This window comes from Sarcophilus harrisii, chromosome 5, assembly GCF_902635505.1.
Source record: "Sarcophilus harrisii chromosome 5, mSarHar1.11, whole genome shotgun sequence".
Lineage (NCBI taxonomy): Eukaryota > Metazoa > Chordata > Mammalia > Dasyuromorphia > Dasyuridae > Sarcophilus > Sarcophilus harrisii.
Genome location: NC_045430.1, coordinates 76,882,217 through 76,902,985, shown reverse-complemented (window position 1 = coordinate 76,902,985; position 20,769 = coordinate 76,882,217). Strand labels below are relative to the sequence as shown.

The following is a 20,769-nucleotide window of genomic DNA, read 5'->3' as shown; positions in this document are numbered from 1 at the left end:
TATGTATTGTTAAGCGTGTTAAAGAGTATCCTGAACTTCATGTTTTCTATAAACACTGGACCCAGAATATGCAGGAGGCCCTGAAATGTGTGGTCAAAGTGTCATATAGTTTCCCTTCCCACCATCAGTTGATATAATGTGTTCTTTGCATCCCACACTGGACTTCCTGTGTGTTTTTGAGAATCAGGACAGATACCAGACAATCTGCACTACTTTTGCATGTCTGGGACCTTTGTAGATAGATAAAATTTCCTATCTTCTTGGTCCAAAAGTTCCCAGGGGAAACAGTGTGGCTTTTACCATTTTCTTGCTCCTCTTTCAGGAGGGCTTTTTATCCTTTTCCTACCTTTACTACTTTCTCCCTTCTATAACACACTCCTTTTATGTGAAAATGTCTGGTATCTTCTCCGTACTTTGTCCTACCATCATAAATATGCAAATTTCTATATAGATTTTAAATTCTTCCTAGTCCACATGTATGCTCATTTCTCTTCTAGTAAATCTAGTTTTCATGTAGATTTCATGAAGTTGTAATTGCCTGTTGACACTATTATGCGCACTATTAACTGTGAGAGGATAAATATAATGCTGAGGGGGTTGTTTAGAGAAGGCTGTGTTTTATAAGAGTGGGACAATGTAGTACGTGCAGAGGAATTAGGTGAGCTAAGACTGTAGGCAAGTGTATCACAGATGAGGATCATGTACTAAGCAGGGATATATAGATAGTAGCAAAAGTCTTAGATAATTAATAGTTAATTATTAATCTACCCAGTAAGCATTTATTAAGAATTGTTTGCCAGGCACTAGTACTTAGGTGCTGGCAATACAGAGAAAAAAGAAATAGTTGCTACCCTTAAGGAGCTTATATTTCTACTAGACAACAAGCATAGATTGTAAAATTTAAACGTTTAGAACCAGATATGAAGTAACCTTGGAGGAAAAGGCATTAACAGCTTTAAGAAATAGGAATTGGCTCATGCAAGTAAATCTTGGGCCATACGTCTATCTTATAGTTAATGAAAAGTCATTGGAGGTTTTTGAGAAGATTGTAACAGGTACTGTGAAATTTTTTAAAAGTTCTTTTTAATGATGGAAACCATATTTTAGGAAGGTTAATATGACAATTAAAATTAACAGTCTTATTTTACATCTTTTTCTCCTCATTGAGAAAGTTTAACAACAAATGATACCACAGAAAAGAATCTTGTCAGCTCTGAAGAATGACCCTCAAACCTTTTCTAGCTTTTTCCCTTCCCCAAATTATTCTCTTGATTTCTACCTCATCTGGGTCAAAATACTTCTGGAAAATAAACTAAGTTTATTTCTTTCATATTGAGCCTTAGCAGAATTTTCAGGTGACAAACAAACTAGGGTATTAGTATGTAGAAGAGATGATGGGCAGGTGGACCAGGGGTAGAGCCAAGATGGCAGAGTAAAGTCAGAAAGCTGCTCAAGCTCCTCCAGGTTCCCTTGAAAAACCACATGAAATCAAGTCTTGGAACAGAGTCTGACAGACTGAAATTCTCTCCAGCTCAAGATAGACTGAAAAGAACTTCAAAAGGTAGTCAGAATCAGTGGGTGAAAAGGTTCAGTCCAGCTAAGACAGATTCAGGGAAAACTGGTGAGAGGGTCTTAATCACAACAAATCAGCAACTAAGACCCTCCATCCTGGCTCAGCAGAGAAGCGCAGGTGGGCGCAGCATCCCGTCCCAACTCAGAAGGCAAATTCTGGGAAATAAGACTGTTTGTTGAACAGAACTATCATAACTATCCCATGCAAACACAAGGGGGCACTGTGCTCAAATCCAAGGCATAGAGCTGCACTGGTAGCTTGGGATAGCGCCCCCTATACTCCAGTAGCAGAGCTCGACCTTAAAAGTAAAACAAGAGGAAATAAATACCAAAAGAAAAGGAAAGAAAATGAGCAAGAAACAGAAAAGAACCTTGACCACAGAAAGCTACTATAGGGACAGATCAGACCAAAAACACAAACTCAGATGAGGACAGAATAGCCATTGAAGAAATCTTAAGGAGTGAGATAAATTGATCTCAAGCCCAAAGAGGCTTCTTGGAAGTACTTATAAAAGACTTCAAAAGGCAAATAAGAAATGCATAAGATAAAATGAAAAGGAAATGAGAGATATGCATAAGAGAGTCAGCATCTTGGAAAAGGAAAGAAAAAAACTGAAGAAAACAACTCTTTTAAAGTAAAACTAACCAAATAGAAAAAGATGTACAAAAACTAACTGAAGCAAATCACACTATTAAAAACTAGAACAGGGCAAATTGAAGCTAATGACTTGTGAGACAGAAAGAATCAGTCAAACTCAAACTAAAAAGAATGAAAAAATGTGAAATGCTTTATTGGATAAATAGCCGATCTGGAAAATTGATCCAAAAAAGACAAATAAAAATTATTGGCTCTACCTGAAGGCCATGATCAAAAAAAAATGAGGGGCAAGCCTGTCTTTTTTTTTTTTTTTAACAGAAGTTTGATTTGATTACATATGTAAAAACTTGTCTTTTTTGGCCTTGCAAGAAGCCTTTTTCCCCAGCTGTTAAATGTCCATGAAAAACCGTTTAGGCTCTAACTAGTATGGTGTGGCAAAGTACAGACTTGATTCTTCTGGCATCTGCTTGTCAGGCTCTGACCCCTATGGGGCCTGGCAGAGACAAGCCTTTCTCAGTTGCCCCTTGCCAATCACAATTTGGCTGTCCTCAGCATATTCTGAAATATGAATGTCCTGGATATAGCTGCTTAGTCACCATATAGTCATAATGAAATTCAGACTTATTCTTTCAGGTTTTGAATTTTATTGTAATGTTTCATATTTTAAAGCTTTTTTTTTTTTAATTACTAAATAGGTAAAATATATGTAGGTAATAGAATGACAGAATTTCAAGGACACAAATGCTTGGCAAAAATATAAATATGGGAAGATAATTAAAATATGATCTTATATTCTTTAGAGTAGGAAGGAGCCTTTCCTCTGTCAAATATTAACATTTTTAATGTTGTTTTTAGCTTGGACATTGAATATAAGCATCAATGCCATAATTCTTTGTGAACAAAGTCAAATAGGACTATAGAGATTATTTTGTGTGCATTTTTTCCTATTTGGTATCCAGCTGTCATGATTTAATTTGGCTCACAAGAAGTATATTTAATATAGTAGTTAATTAGGATATTTACATATTCAGAGCCTTATTCCTGGGGAGTCTCATCACAGCCCTGTGAACCAAAAGCATAACTAGCTAGGAGAAGTCAGCAAAGGATTTTCTTTTATATCTTCCCTGCTCTCGGGAATTCCTGCTCTAATTTTTTTTAAGGCTGTCGTCTGACCTCAGTTTTTAAGATGTGTTACCTATCCTCAATCATAATCACATAGTCGCTTCTTTTTAAAGATAGCTTAAATATCTCATGGATATAATGTTGTTTGAACATTTCATAGTCTCTGATTTCCTTTTACACTAATTACCCTTGTTTTCACAAGCTAAAAAAGACAGAATTTTATAATGTAGCATAACTTACAACTAAGTTGTCCTTTAACTAACTTGTTCCCTAAATATAGAGAAGAGAGTAGTGTATTCATTACTTTATGTAGCAGTAATTTGGTATGTTGGGTCAGTAACACAAGAAATTGAAAAGTTCCAAAGACTGATGATCAAGGTTCAGGTACTGACTCTGAACCAGTAGCAGCGTAATCCTAGGGCAGGATGCACCTTTTTGTGTACCTCACAATAGCCAATGCATGCCTTGTGGTATACTGCAAGAGCAAGAACTTGAGATTGCAGCTCCAAATATCCTGTTTTTTGACACTTCTCTCTAGAATGTAATTTTCTCAACTGTAAAATAAGGGATTTTAACTAGATGACTTTTAAGTTTACTTCCAGTTCTCTAGAGGGAATTGTTTTCCCTTATTAGAGTATAAATTCTATGAGAGTTAGGTCTATGTATTATCTAAGTAGCATATCTCTCTTCTCCCATTGCAGCACATCAGTATAGCAAGAGGTGCTGAATAAATGTTTGTTGAATCAGACTGCCAAATACATCATGATAAAGTACAAAGTGCCAGCTATTGTCCATAGTAGAGAGAAACAACTGACAGATTTGTCAGTATTGATTTTGTTTGTACTATTTCTTTTCCTAAGTAGCTGGTTGGTTATGTTATGGTGTATCATTATGAACAATTAGCCAAGAAAACTGATGGGCAAGACTCAACATTTAGAGGATATTAAAGTTTCTTTTTTAGAAGCACACATTTTTATTGATATATTTTATTGATAGTATTTATATACGTTGGGATAAATCAAGATGGATGGAACAGTGGAGTCTTAAAGCCTCTGGTGGCAGACAGTATCATAGAGTTTAATAAATGTTAGGATCATGGGTGTTCATTCACCTGTTACTACTTGACATAGTTTTAGGAAATTAAAGATATAAAAAGAAGGCAAGGGGAGATAACACTCCCTGTTTACTGACAGCATGATAGTTTAGTTAGAAAAGCCTAAGGAATCAAAGAAATCAGACAATCTACAAAGTTACAGGCTTTAGAATAAACCTGCAAAAATCAAATGCATTTCCAGAGCTATGGAAGGCATAAAATATTTAGGTGTCCATCTACAAAAGCACTCTGAGCAATTATATATATTCAGTTACAAAGTGTTCCCTAAGGTAATAAAGAACATAAATAGTTAAATAGTTGGAGGAATGTTCAGTGATCATTGTTGGGCTGTGCCAACCTAATAAAAATGACAATGTACTAAAGTTAATTTATAGCCACCAAGACACATTACTACATGGATATTGGATTTTAAAATTTGATATAATGATTGAAACTATATTGTAAAAAGATTAATCTGACAAAAACTGGTTGTTTTTTATATTACATAAAAAAATAGAAATAGAAATAATGCAATTTCATTTGAAGGATAAAACATCTAGAATTTCAAGAGAAATGGAAGTGGGAAAATAGAACTTGTAGACTTCATAATGATAATGGCTAACATTTATGTATCGTATCTTTTGTAATGGGCCAGGTACTGTGCTAAGTACTTTTCAACTATTAATCTCATCTTATGAACAACCCCATTTTACATTTGAGGGACCTAGAATAAACAGTGGTTAAAGAAGTTGTCTAGATATACACAGCTAATAGGTATCAGAGGTAGATTTGAATTCAGTTCTTCCTGATTCCAGGACTAGCACTTGTCCTGTTTAGCAGCTTCATGTTAGGTTTAGACCACTAACATCTTAAGCCATTTTCACAATTCTATGTGGATGTGTAACCTGAAAATTAAAAATCATACTACAAAAAAATTAGAAGATAAGCAGATTCATAAATCTTTAACAACTATGGAAAAGGGATGAAATTTAAAACAAAGGAATAGAAATAATTCCAAAAGATAAAATAGATAATTTGGACTACATAAAATATAAAAGTTTTGAACAAAATTGCTACATGTAAGAAGGCAAGGTCAACTGGAAACTATCAAATTTCTTACATGAGGCTTTGTTACGAATATAGACAATTAAGAGAAATAATATTGAAACCCATTTATCAATAAATAAATAGTTAAAAGACAAGAAAAAATAGCTAACTCTGATAGTGACATAAAGGGACATCGGATCTTCTAGGAGTACATGGTAGGTTCTCCCTGAAAGTAGGGCTATAGATACCACTAGAATTTATCATAATATTCTGTTATGTCTCTTGTCCATGTATTTATCTAAACCCTTCTTGAACATATTATTTTTGGTAATAAAAATACCACATTTAGATGGAAAACAGAAGTTTTCACACGTTACTTACTGCACGTTACTTTCATTTTGCACATCAATATATTTTTTAATTTGCCCTAATATGTTTCTCTTTATAAAACCTTTATAAGGATACCCTCTTTATACTTCAAAGTATGTTGAAGAATTTTATGGTTGCTTTTTCCTCCTTGATTCTACAAACTTTCACACACACACACACACACACACACACACACACACCCTATTCTTAACCCGTAAAATGACAGAAATTCCTTTACAATGGCTTGATTATTTTTATTATTCATTTTGACTATCTTGGCAATTATAGGTTTGAAGTGTATATGGGATTGGGGGGTGGTAATGGTAATGACTTCAGGAACTGCATGATATATTCCCCCTGTTGATGCATTTAATGCATCATAGTTTTGTTTTTAAATGAAATAATTTTTGTTTTCCAAACCCAAACTCACTTTGTGATTGAGAAACTCAAGCAGTACATGTATTGTGTTCTAATCCCCTTATGTTATTTGTTGTCAAACTCTTATTCTTTTGGGATTGGGGAGCAATAAAGATTGCATGAGGCTATGGTATAGAAAATAAAACAGGTATAAGGGGGATGATTGTGGCAGCCCTGAAATATGATGTCTTGTATAATTTCATGAACTTTTGACACTCCCATTTCCAAAACAGACTACTATATAATAGTTCTCAAAAATAATCGTTTCTCATAGTTTCTCAAATGTTACATATAGCTTTCATCAGATACTTCTTGTGTGTTTTTTCTTTGTTGTTGTTATAAGTTGGTTTTTCCTATTTCCTTTTGTTTTCACTTAAGATGCTTTTTAATAAAACTGAAAATAATGTTTATATATATATATATATAGTTATAAATGCATTATAGTAGTAGAAATAAGAATAGCAATATTCTTAATGTAAAAATGTGCTTTTAAAAATGAAGAAAAAGCCCTCCATTCTCATAAAAGTTCAGCTAAAATATCTAATAGTGTTTTTTTGTGAGTTTTTAATCTAATAGGGTTTCTTAACTTGAATCTGTCAGAGTACAAATAAGAAAACTGAGCAATGAAAGCATGTGTTTCATACTTAATGGTTTTTTAGTTTTATAAGCACTCTACAAAACCTGCTGAAATAGCTGTTGCAAAGACAGCAGCAGAGAGGCTTTGACTCAGCTACTTGATGTCAGAGCATTTTCCCTCTTCCAGCTAGCTTGCCACTCTTTTAACACTTTAATCTACTGCTTCCAAGTTTTTCCTTTTTTTTTTTTTTTTTTTTCCTGTATAGAAATTTGGGTATTTTATCTACTCTTTTAAAGTTATGTGAATGTTAATTGTATCAGGTTCTCATTCTTATATTTACTTCTACACTGAAAACAATTGATTATCATCAAGTATTTGGGAGTACTTGTGAGTATTTGATTCCCAAGTATTCTTTTTAATTATAGTTTCTGTAATGTTCCAAGTCCTATGGCATTATCCTCTCTGTCATCTTAAAATGGATTTAGTATTATGCATTAATAGCCACACTTTTTAAAGTACGTTGTTAAGGCGAATTTAGAATAATAATAATTTTTGTGTAGTAAATGTTAAACATTAGAGTTGAACAAATTACAATAAGCATTTTTGGTTTCCTTATGTATATCAGAAATTTAACTATAACATAATTTGAAAAGCATCCATTTCTGCTTTCATAAAACATAGTATCATTGTTCTTTAGAGAAGATGGCAAGACTACTAGAATAGAGAGAGTGATTCTCATAGCAGTCATTTGGAGCCTCCCTTTATACCATATTTGTCGATTGTATCATATGTCAGGCAGCTGACTATTTTCAGAAACAGTGTTCATAACTAAGGGCCACAGTTACCCTTTGGAAGATCGCAAGGAATTCTCTCTATATATATTTTATATATATATATATATATATATATATATATATATATATATATATATATGCACATATATATATATATATTTTAAAAGGTGATCCTATATGTGTGTCTGTGTTATTATTAAGTTTGATTTCTTGCATATTTGTTTAACTCCTTTATCATTTGAAGTTTTATATTACTAAATATATAGTTAAGGTCAAACTAAAAGTCATCTTACATTTAGAAACTAACATATCAGTTACAAGAGCATATGGCTGAATATTTTGGCTAAGAGTTACCATTCATTTATAGTTTTCATTTGTAAAAATTATCTGTTATATAGCATTATACTGTTGTAATAACTCTTATCAAATTTATTTGTAAAAATAGTACTTTTAAGATACTTTTACTTTTCCTTAGAATCAGGAACAAAATTTAGAAATACTTAAATGACTTAATTATAGATCTGTATTATAAGGTACTTTTTTGTTATACTTCCTTAAATTTGTTTATTTCTAAATACATAAAAGTGAACTTAAATACTAATAGCATAGCTTTTGAAACTTTAATTTACTTAATATACCTTCATAATTTAAGTTTTATTCAGGTTACAAAATTTTTTGAATTTATTTGTGTCTAACAAATTTTTCTTTTAAAATTTTAATAATTTTAAAATAAATATTATTTTCCATTGGAGATTTCCAAGTTTGTTTTTTAAACCTTAAGATTTTATTATCTTTGGAGAAATTCAATTATATTTACCTATATAGCTGACATTGAATTGTTATTTTTCAGGTGGTTGAACAGGGTATGTTTGTAAAGCACTGCAAAGTAGAAGTATATCTAACAGAATTAAAGCTGTGCGAAAATGGAAATATGAACAATGTTGTAACACGAAGATTTAGCAAAGCTGACACAATAGGTATGAACAAATTTATCATTTTTTATGACAAAATAAAGCATTACTCTCAGATAATCTATTGTAACCTGACTAGTTCCATCAGAAGTTCTATTTAAAGGATTTGGGTTGAAACTTAAATGTTGTTATATTGGTATAATTTTAGCCAGAAATCAAATTATTTGGTATAAAGTTCTTAAAATAATCTTAAAATGTCACCATTGCATTTTGTGGGTATTTTAATTAGAAATGTTTTCAATGACAGAATTATATTTTATGTCAACACAAGTTATACTACATTTACTATTTGAAGGAGAATTAAAATTGGTAACAGTAGAGTGGTTATTAAAGTAAAATTCTTTAACTCTTAGTAAAATTTTTTGTTCCTTTTTAAAAATTGAACATAACCTAACTACCTAGTTACTATGTTTTCCTTGTTAGACTAGAAAAAAAGATAAATGAGAATATAAAAGCACAAAAATGGCATTATGAAGAAATTTTAATGGAGCTTAAAGAATTGATAATTAAATTTATTTTTAGTAATTCATCTCAATTATGTTTCTCTTTCTTCTTTTTCAACCCTGCAGTTGAAATTCTGAAGGCCCCCCCAAAATGCAGCATAAAACTGAGTAATATTATATTATATGGATTTTTGAAGTTAGCATTGGATTTAAAGTACTCCTAGAGTACTTTACAAGAAGCAGCATGGTTCAGTGGATAGCCAGACCTCCTCAAAGCCAAGAAGACCTAGGTTTGAGTCTTGCATCTTGACACATACTGCCTTTGTATTGTGGAGGCAGCTGTGACACAGTGCAGAGAGCACTGTGCCTGATCTGAGTTCAAATTCAGCCTCAGATGCTTTCTAGCTACGTGACTCTGGACCAGTTACTTAACCTCTTTTGGCCTCTGTTTTCTCGATTGTAAAATAAGAATAATAGCAGAACCTACCTATTCAGTATAGTGCCTGCCATATAGTATATGCTTAATAAATGCTTATTTCCTTCATTTCTTCCTATGTAGCCTTTGAGCCAGATACTTTAGATTCCCAGCACTCTTGGCAACTTTCTAAGACTTAAAGTTCGGAGAGTTATGCTGCCCTGCATTATTGAAAGGAGTTGGCTTCCCTAGGAGTTTCCCAGACTAATGAAATCATAGTTCCAATCACTTTCCCTCTATCATCTCATGTATTAACATGTTAAAGACATGATGCATTTTCCCATAAATTTGTAGATACTAATGTATGAAAGCAGGTTCTTTGTTTTTAAATTTGGAATTAATGACAATGTCATTTGTCTTGTTTAAAAGCTTTAGAGAGGGGGAAAAATGCCAGGTACATTAAGCCTCTTTTCTGGCTTTTTTACCTATTATGCTCATCATGGAAGAGACATTAGCAGTTAGAAGAGGCCAGCCGAGATTGGATGGCTCTGAGACTTCTCAGCTTGTTTAATCAGCATTTTCACACTCTCAGAACTATGGGAATACTTGATTTTCACCAGTGAGGTGGGTTTTGTGTTGCTTCTCCTTCATGGCAAGAACCCACTTTTCATCTGGCTCTTTCATGTGTAATAAGAAAAATTTGTTCCTCAATTAACCTTATCTTATTCTAGAGGAATGGGTTAAGCATATTAAATAATTTGTAGAATATCTGTTTCCTGGTTGTTAGCAATTGTATATAATGGACTCTTTATTACATTGTATTGAGTGTCATTTTAGGGGGAGGAATTAACTGCTAATGCATGATTATGTTCAGTTTATTCATAATGAGAATTCTTATTGAGCCTATGAATATTTGATGCATTAAAGGGCATGGAACAAATGTAAAGCTGAATAACTTTCAGTATTATCCATAAAATAATATAAGTTATATTGAAATCGGTATACATCTTTTAAAATTACTACAATCTGTTATGTAACATTAATCCAGAAAACAATTTTAAACTAAATTAATAAGAATCTCTACTTTGTTTAAAAGTTCAAGTTTTTCAACTTTTGATGAGAAAATCTGAGTGAGACCATCAGATATCTGGGGAAGAAAACTAAGAATGTTGATTTTTTTTTTTTTTTTTTTTTTTTTTAGGCTTACTAAATAACAGTTTAATTGGTAGTGAATATTTAATAATATCATATTGATCTGGATTTATATTTATCAAGTTTATATAAATTGAACCTTACCTTTTATATAATTTGAATACATGGAAATGCTTAAGTTAAATTGGTTGGATTAGTCACATTTTCTATAACAGATGAATTTTCATGAAATCAAAAAGAAATGATACATTAATAGATGGGATAGGTGAAAACATAGCATAAAATAATAGAATATGGTCTTAAAGATCACTTAGTCTAAGATAATAGGGATAGGGAAATCTCAGGTGAAGAAAGTACTGAGATTTCCCTATCCCTATTATCTTCATTTCATGTGTGCTTCTGTGATCATCTTAATTTGCAGTGTTCATAAGAGAATATAGAGACTACCATGAAAACAATTCATTTGTGTGACAACATCTATTGCAAAGGATGAAATAGAAAATTCTATGAAAAATTAAAGAAAATCTCCCTAAATCAAGTCAAAATATAAGCAAGTATTTAATGACTTCAGTAAGGAAGTAGGCTGAACAAAGGATGATCATAATTTTAAGAGAATATGGTTTGGAATTAAGAAATAAAAGAGTTCTGTCAAAGGCTTGTGGATAGACTATGAAATCAAAATGTTCTCTTTTGTAAAACTAGAACTTTAATAGAAGAAATTTTTTTTCTTCAAGTTGTCCCTTAAAAAGGGTAAAATGTAAAGTTCATTTATCTCAGTTGGGATTAGAATAGGAACAATGGTTGAGAGTGATGATAAACTCTACATTTAAATAATTTTCTTTAGAGTCCCCAGACATAGCTTCTGTGATATAATGCCTAGACAAGCCAAATTATAGTGAATTGGACTGCTCTGCAAGTGAATCTTATCTCCCCCACCCCTTTACTATCAATAATTAGGTACTTATCTGTAATTTTGAGGATCAGAGTGGGGCAGGACAGAACAGCATGGGGAAGGGCTAAATGAGAAAGGTGACATTCGAAAAGACAGGTGAGGAAAGAGTGCATCCAAGGGGGGCTGCCAGTGCAAAGACACATATACATGGTGTGTGCAGAATTGTGTTAACTAGTATGAGTTCAACACAGTGTACACATAGGAGAAGAGTAAAGTAAAACAAGATTATAAAAGTAGTAAAGTTTATATGTGATTGTAGATGCAATAAAATTTGCTGAGCAAGGAGGGAGGTGACATAATTAGACCCAAACTTTAGGAAAATCACTTTGGTACCTGTGTGGAGCTAGTAGAAAGGGGAAAGTTTAGGTATGCTTACATAAATACAGTATTTTGATTATTATTCAGTGATTTTGGGATTTTTTCATCAAAGAGAAACAAAATAAACATATAGCTTAAAGGAAAAAAAAAAAGTTTTGGACTAGATGAGTCAGTGTAGCATAACAGATAGGGATACTGCTTTTGAAACCAGGAGGACTGGTTGGGGGAAAAAGGAAAATTTGTAACACAACTATGCAAGAGTCAATGTAGAAAAATTATCGGTGCACATGTTTGGAAAATAAAAAGCTTTAATTAAAAAAAAAAAAAATGAAGCCAGGAGGAAACTGGACCTGGGTTCAAGTCCAACATATTATACAAATTGTCCACTTAATCCTGGCCAAGTCCCCTAGTCTCACAGTGTTCTAGGAGATTCTATAAGATTCTCTAAGGTTCAAAGAAGCCACAGATTGTACTGTACAAATGAAGTTTCTTAACTGCCTTTGGGCTTAAAATGATACTTTACATTTTGTCAATATTAATATGATTTGATTCTTCCAGTGTTATACCATCCTAGTATCTGATCAAAAAACCTTATGCAAGTACTAATAATGAAATTTGTGTTCACAAATAGTTTTAAAACTAAGTGATTCTTATTACCTTCTGCTATCTTACTACCATGACTGTAAATGGAAGGGGGCCACTGAGAACTGGAAGTCATGATATATTTTACTTTTTTTCACAGGTTGCCCTAACCAAAGAAAAATCTTTTCTCTACAAGCCATCTCTAGATAGATAGATAGCTAGATAGACAGACAGACAGATAGGCAGGCAGGCAAGCAGGCAGAAAGGAAAGACAAGATCATTGCCTATGACTTCCTAAAGATAATTTCTCTTCTGCTTTTAGATTGATCCTTGTTCATCCTGTTTAGATAGACAGTCTCTTCTTGGCATCAAGCACCCAGGATCATATTCATACCTCTGCAAAGCATGAGAATGAGTCTTTTTTTGGTGACTTTGCCAAAAGTGTTTAACAAACACAAAGCTTCAAGGACTCAGTTTTTCTAATCTGATCCTCGTTCTAGCTTAGCTTTTTCATTGTAAAACTGAGAATAATTGACTGTCACTTTGAGAGATTCTAACCTCAGCTGCAGCTAGGTTCCTTATTTTTTTCATTTACTCTTTAGGAAGTACTCTAATAGTTTTTAAGCCCTTTCTGAAAGATCATAGTCATGTCAACAGAAAAAATAATTAATGTGCCAGTGCCACTAAGAATTTAAGTTCATGTTTAATTTTTTTTATCTAAATCTGATCTTTTAACATTTCTTCCTTTTTAGCATAGTATGTGATAAAAGTATGATTAGTAAATAATAAGGTATCTAATTTGGATTTTTTTAAAAGGTAATTTTGTATAATTAGCTTTTGTTTTGAATATCTTGGTTTTATTTTTGGAATCTGAATTAAAAGTAATGTTTTTAAAGATCTGCTGTATACCCTAAATGATTCATATTAAAGAAGAGAAATTTAAGTTTCCTCAATATGTTTACTTTGTATAATTATAGAACTCTTTAAAACTGATTTTATTTATTTATTTCGTAGATTTTGATTACTCTGAAATTTAGCACATTCTAGTATGAGTCTTATAATTGAATTTTAAGAAACAATGTAATCAAAACATTTCTATATGCTGAATTATGCTTCTGTGTTTGATTTATTTTATAATCATATAATTGATATGCAGAAAATAGAATATGATAGTGAAATGATATAATTCAAAGTATACTATATTTGGAGGGGACTGGTTTTTAATTTTAAGGTGTTTTTAAACTTGAGGTAATCTCTTTGAAGGCAATTTATCTTTAATGGACTTGATTTAATTTTTTATAATTGAAATTATTCAAAGAAAAATTTCACATTCAGTTTAGTGAATAATGATCTAGTTGATGTAAAAAGGCGTTTTGACTTTTTAGTTTCTTTGACTTATATGTTTATCTCTTTATTATTGATTTGAATGGAATCTTTTTTCAAACATGCATTTGAAATAAAAAACATTTGTATAATAACAATCTCACATTTTAATGACCTTTTTTGGAATTTATGTCTACAAACTTGCCTAGGACTGTGTGCATGTGTGTGTTTATGTACTGTGGTATTTGAACCCCTTCTGTCTGACTTTTAAGCCCAACTTCCTGGCTTCTATATCATCTTCTTATTTAAAGTTTTGGACTATTAATTAATGATTAACTTTATCTGATGTCAACTTTTAAGTTTTTATATTTAATTTTTTTTCTTTAAATTCAGATACAATTGAAAAAGAAATAAGAAAAATCTTCAATATTCCAGATGAAAAAGAGACCAGATTATGGAACAAATACATGAGTAATACATTTGAGCCACTAAATAAGCCAGACAGTACCATTCAGGATGCTGGTTTATATCAAGGACAGGTATTGTTTGTTAACACTTTTTATTTTAAGTATGTTAGATACTTATTACTTATATGTGTGTACCTGAATATCCATAATAGACTCAATAGACCTAAAAGATATTGATTAATGGATCACTGTCATCCAAGAAGGAAATCTAATGAAAGAAGAGCCTGTCCTTAGTCCTGTTCTAATACCTTTATCAGTTATTTGGATAAAGGTATATCAGTTTATCAAATGTCTGTCAAATGTATAGTTGCTTTAGAGGGTAGTTGCTATATTTAAAACATAACAAGATCTGAAAATTTTTTGATAGATAAGAAGTGCTTAAGTTTTGGTAAATATTAGTAAGGTATTTACTAAACACCTTAGAAAGGTAAATATAAAAGCTTTTACTTAATTCCCCAAAATTATCTCTACATAGGTGGAATTTTGGACTAAATAAACAGTTCATGGAAAAACCCAAAAGCTAATTTAGCAGCCAGCCTTACTTAGCAAGCAAAGTGGGAAAAATCTAATGATGCTTTTTTATCAAAAAGAAATGTATTATCTGAAATGCTAGTGCTCATCAGTCTTTTCCATCCTTGTCTGATTGCATCTGGAAATATGTTCAGTTCTAGATGTTTAGATTTTTTTAAAACAAGTTTTAGGGTTTGTACAGAAATGTTAAATGCATTTGAAACTATTTCATAATAATGATTAATGAACTGATCAAATGTTTAGCCTAGAAAAAAAAAATTAGGAATGAGGAGTATTAAAACTTTCTTTATGTATTTGAAGAATTAGCATGTGGAAGAGAACTCATACTGCTTAACCCCACAGAATAGAGGGCTTGGATACTTTCTGTCCTTGTATCTCCTGAGATGCATACATAGTACTTTGGCACATATTAGGAGCTCCATAATGCATATCAATTTTTATAAGAAAAAACTTCCTAACAACTATTCAAGAAAAAATTGTGTGGCTTGACTCCGAAAAAGAGTGAATTTTATCATTTCAAACAATTAGATGGTGAATTATCAGATATATTTTAGCAGAGTGTTCATATGCTAAAGTTATATAGAAGATCTCTGAGATTCCTTTAACTCCTAAGATTCCATGATTCTGTGACTTGGGATACATTTTGTTAAAAGGAAGATTATTAACACTTCTTGATGGGAGACAGCAATGGAGATTGGCTCCCATTAAATATTTTTAAAATTAAAATCAGTAATCATAAGTCAGCAAATAGACTGATGGAAAATACATTTATAGTACATATTCACATTTCAGTACAATTCAGCTAATTGAATTTACTTCCTTAAAGTTTCTCTGTTAACATTTATTACTTCCAACATCTTGTTAACACCAACGCTTATTTAAATTTTTTATTGATGATCATCCCTCTTAAAACTTACTATTCTGCATGAGCTTAAATCCAGCAAAAATAAGAAGAAAAATCTATCCAAAAAAGCATTTGTTCAGAAGAGGAAACTGCCAGAGACAATTTATGGGAAGCTTAAATAGGGGAAGCTCTATTTAGAGATTTCCATTTGACTGAAAGGTGATAATGTTCATTTCAGTTAAGAGTGTTGAGGAATGCTTGGGTTAGGGACAAGATGAGTAAAATTGAATAATTGATCCATATCTCTCCAGTCACATCTCCCCTGGTGTGACTTTAATATGTTTAAGGTTTTAATATAATAATATCCATGTATACTATAACATATTTAACATGTATAAGACTGCCTGCCATTCTAGGGGAAGGGGTGGAGGGAAGAAAGGGAAAAGTCGGAACAGAAGTAAATGCAAGGGATAATTTTGTAAAAAATTACCCATATATATGTTCTGTCAATAAAAAGTTTAAAAATAATAATAATATCCATAATAATACCCAGTGTATTGAACATGAAAATATATAAATAAATTTAAATGCCTAAAATCAATAACTCATGTTACTATTTCATATCATCCATAAGAGCATTTTCCTAATATTAGAACAAAATAGAATTGATTTTAGAATAATAGTCTATATTACTAGTTTTTCTATAAAAAATTTCTGCTAAAGATTATTTAAAGTTAATATAATTCAAAGTAATTACAGTGAAATAAATATTTATTGGCATTTAGTATTGGTTCTTTACTAACTAGCTGCACAATCATTGGCTGTGCCTTTTTCTGTTAATACATCTTTTAATATGAGGGGTTTTGACCAGGTGACATATCTGGGATTTCTTTCCACTCTAAACTTCAATAAGTAACCCAGACATTTTTCTAAAAGAATGGTAATTGTTTCAGCAAAACCTGGTTACCTTTTGTTGTTAACATAATTATGTGTTATAATGTTAATAATTGGTCATGTGTATCTATATATCTAGTGCTTTAAGATTGAAAAACCACTTTTGCTAACAAAAACTCAAACACTACTTTTTCATTTCATATAAGAAGAAATAGAAACTGAGAAAGGTTAAATGAACTGCCCACAGTCACAGGCATTGTTAGAGCTGAGATTCAAATCCACCTCTCCTTATTCAAATTCCTGTTTTCTTTAAACTTAGACATTCATTGTTAGCCACTTTTAGAAAATTTGGTTTGCTAAGCCCCTAGTTACCTCTCACTTCAGAAAAAATTTGGTTTGCTAAGCCCTTAGTTACTTCTCAGTTTAGAAAAATAAATAATTAAGAATTAGAAGATACCTCAGAAGTCATTTTATTAACTCTAGCCTACTTTTCCATTTTTTAAATTTGTTTTTCAGATTTTTAATGTTTTCTAATATATTGCCTTTTCCTATCAAGTTCTGTATTCTTGATAATTTTGATTAAGCATCCTATTTATGTTTTTATTCAAGTCAATGATATGTTGAACAAGGACAGCCCTTAACACTCCCAGAGACTTTCCTTTTAGATTAACATTGCTCAGTGCTCTTTTGGTCTGATCATTTAATTTTATATGTATAGTAATTTTTGTGGTCATAATGCTTACATCATTTCCCAAGAATATCAAGAAAGATTTTCCTTGCTGAAATATAAACATATAATATGTATTATTTATATGCCAGTGTAGTTACTCTTAAAGTAAGGATTTCATTTTTCTTGCTTCCTCATAGCGATCCTCTTATCTGTATCTAAATGTATCTGAATACATTGACAAAATACATAGAGTATGATCATGACACGCTAAAGTCACACAAATAGTATTCATTCTCTACAAATTAGTTTTCGAGATTTTTACATTGATTCCTGAGAAAATAATAATATAGATTTTATAGGTATTTTGTTTACTCTAGTAAATGAGTCAAAATTAAGATCAAAAACTAGTTGTTACACTATCTAACCTATAATAGTGGGTTTTATTTTCCTGTTATTGTATAACAACTGAACCCATGCCTTTTTTGGACTAAAAACAAAGAAAAAAATATCATGGATTAATTTTGATTTTTAACTTTAAAATTATAGAAGACCATTTTATTATGTCATATTTGCAGATGCTAGTAATAGAGCAGAAAAATGAAGATGGAACGTGGCCAAGAGGTCCTTCAACTCCTAAGTAAGTATCTGAGTGATTCAACTTTTATGCTTTTATAACTACTTTTTGTACATTAAAATCCAGAATAATTGAATGTAACTGAAATATAATCTATATGCCTTCATTTAATGTTTCAGGATTTTTTTCTTAAGTTTTCAAATTGATTTAAACTTTTTATTTATACTGGTATGTTCTATTCAAAGTGGCAAATCTGCATTGTAAAATGTTTTGTGTTTTTATTGGTAATATTGCTATGAAACAAAGATTTTTGAGAAATGAGGAATTTAGAATATGAAATAGAATGACAAAAGTTAAATTTAGGATTCCTTTTTAACTATAAGATATTGATCGTAAGGCATATATTTATAATAGCTTGTTTGTACAGCCTACACAGATGCTTTTGGTTGACTTGAATTTTAATAAGTGAAATAATTTAGTTATCTACTTGCTCATAACATAAAAGAAAATAGTTTTAAATTAAGCACCAGTCTTAAAATATACATAATAATTAGACAGCAGTCACATTGTTTTTGAAATATCCATGGGAAATTCCTGAATCTATTAGTTAAATGCTTATTTTCATAGTCAAGTTACAGTGGGTAGCTGTATGAAAGCATTAACTTGGTGTAAAGAGAGCCAAAGAAAGTATGTAGGTTTTTATGAGTGAGAGATTAATCTTGCAAAATATGGAAATAACTTGTTTGAAAGCTTATGTTTGATTATTAGTTCCTTATTAAGATTAAAATTTGAGTCAGTGTTGGGTCTTCTATTTAGAATTTCATAAAGTTAATTTATCTTTGCTCATAATTTGCAACGATGTTTGATATTCTGAAGGAAATTATGTAGTAGAAAGAGCACTGAATTTAATGTCTAGGTCATTTGCCTAGGTCAAATTGCATGCCATTTAATCAGCTTTGTGATAACCGTCAAGTTGTTTAACTGATCAAAACCTATTCTTTAAAGTGAGGATCCTTCCAGTATTACTCTCACTTACAGAAGAGTTAACAAGAATTATGAGATAATTTTATCTTTCAACTACCATAGAACTGCAAGTTACTATTGTTCTTATTATTAGTATTATTAATATAATAATATTACTGAGTACTCTTATTATAGTAATGCAAAAGATTCACTTAGTCACTGACATGCAAGTCAGTGGTTAGTTATTTGACCCTTTATTTCATTAAATATCTTTCCTTCAACTTAAAAAAAAATTTTTTTTCTTGCTGAGGCAATTGGAGTTAAGTGACTTGCCTAGGGTCACACAGCTAGGAAGTGTTAAGTGTCTGAGGCCAGATTTGAATTCAGGTCCTCCTGATTTCAAGGGTGGTACTCTATCCACTGCATACCTAACTGCCCCTTTAATTCTTTTTTGAAATCAATACAGTTGCTTCATATGAGCAATAGTAACATTGCTCCTTGCAGGAAATACAGAAATCTACAGCAATGTCCTGCTCTTAAGAATTTCACAATTTAGTTTAAGAAGCAAAACATAAGTCACAACATACTATAGTTGCTAAATAAAATATATAAAAATATTCAATATAATAATACCAGAGATCCCATTTAAAAATGTGATGTCACATGAGTGGTTTGTAGTTTATTGAAAATTGGTAGCATTGTAACACCAAATATAATTGAAGGGAGTTGGTAATATTTTGGACCAATCAGAATTTAGTGAAATTTGGAATTATGTACAGTATGACCAATATTATTTCCTAGCTAAGATTTCAATTAGTTTGACTAAAACTCAATGTCTTTGTTAGTATCTATTGTATTTTCTATGTAAGAAACCCAACAGATATGTAGACTAAAATGAAAAGGAAAATTAACACAATAAGAAAATTTTACTTTCTTATTGAAAATATGACACGTAGATAGGAAGCCATCTTTTTGAATTAAGGTTTCACATTCTTCCTCTGACACAACACTTAACTTCTTATTGTCTTCTGCAATGGTAATATATTTCTTCACCTAGAATTCCTTTCACTTATAAATAATTAAACATTTGCCATATACTTCCCAAATAAAAAATTATATCGGTGAAATACCCATTTGATTGTTCTTTAGTGATTTACTTTAGTAATCTGAAATATTTTAAAATTAGCCATTTTGTCTTGGACAGAGCTTGTCAGGAAAACTTAAGGTAATCTCTCTCCAACCAAAGTATAAATCTTTTTTTTTACCAAGAAAATGCTTTATTTACAATAAAATATTAAATACTTTGTTTAAATAACTTTGACTGAAACTAAAAGCAACAGATCACAAATATCCCAAAAGTCATAAAATGTATCTTTAAGTTATTTTGGGCAAAATTAAGATATCTTGCATATTTACCTAGAGATTTATTTGACTTGTCCATTTAAGCAGTGGGCTTATAGTCAGGAAGAGTTGAATTAAAATCCATCTTCACTTAACAGCTTTGTTGGCAAGTCATTTAACAGCTCTGCACCTCGGTTTCCTCATCTTTAAATGGGGGTATTAATAGAACCTACATCCTAGGGTTGTTGTGAGGATCAAATGGGAAAATATTTGGAAAGTGCTTAAGCACAGTATCTGGCATATAACGCTATATTATTGTTATTATTATTATTTCTAGCCTATAAAACTTTGGGATACATACAATGTAAATATGTTATATATATAATAGTTATTATAATGCTTAAGAGAAAACCTTAACCTAAAGTAAATCCAAATGGAAATATTGAGCCAATAGTTTTTGCTGAAAGATTGAGCCAGTAGTTTTACACACTCCCTGTATTACTCATGTATTTTTTGTTAAGCAGAATTTCATAATGCAGCAGCATCCTAGCCATGAATGCTTGTGACTTGAGAGTACTTTATAAATACAATTGTTAAATACCAGTGCATTATATGGTAAAGTAATTAAACCTTTATTTACTTGGATATGAGATCTTGTAACTTAGGCCCCTCTGCATAGAAAGGTCATACAATATCTTCTGTAATATTTAAGTAATTTTTAGGACATGATTTCAAAAATT

At 31.2% G+C, this 20,769-nt stretch overlaps 1 protein-coding gene across 7 annotated transcripts in view; it reads left to right on the top strand.

Moving 5' to 3' along the window:
• USP15 (ubiquitin specific peptidase 15) overlaps positions 1–20,769 on the top strand; it is a 158,238-nt gene that overhangs the window by 54,985 nt on the left and 82,484 nt on the right. For all 7 annotated transcript variants that reach the window (XR_002770399.2, XM_003770826.4, XM_031940945.1 and 4 more), the window contains 3 exons: positions 8,440–8,566; positions 14,139–14,284; positions 17,727–17,788. Coding sequence is in view for 6 of the 7 variants with exons in the window: in XM_003770826.4 (XP_003770874.1) it covers positions 8,440–8,566; positions 14,139–14,284; positions 17,727–17,788 (335 nt within the window). In the remaining variant the exon portion in view is untranslated. The remainder of the gene's footprint in view (positions 1–8,439; positions 8,567–14,138; positions 14,285–17,726; positions 17,789–20,769) is intronic.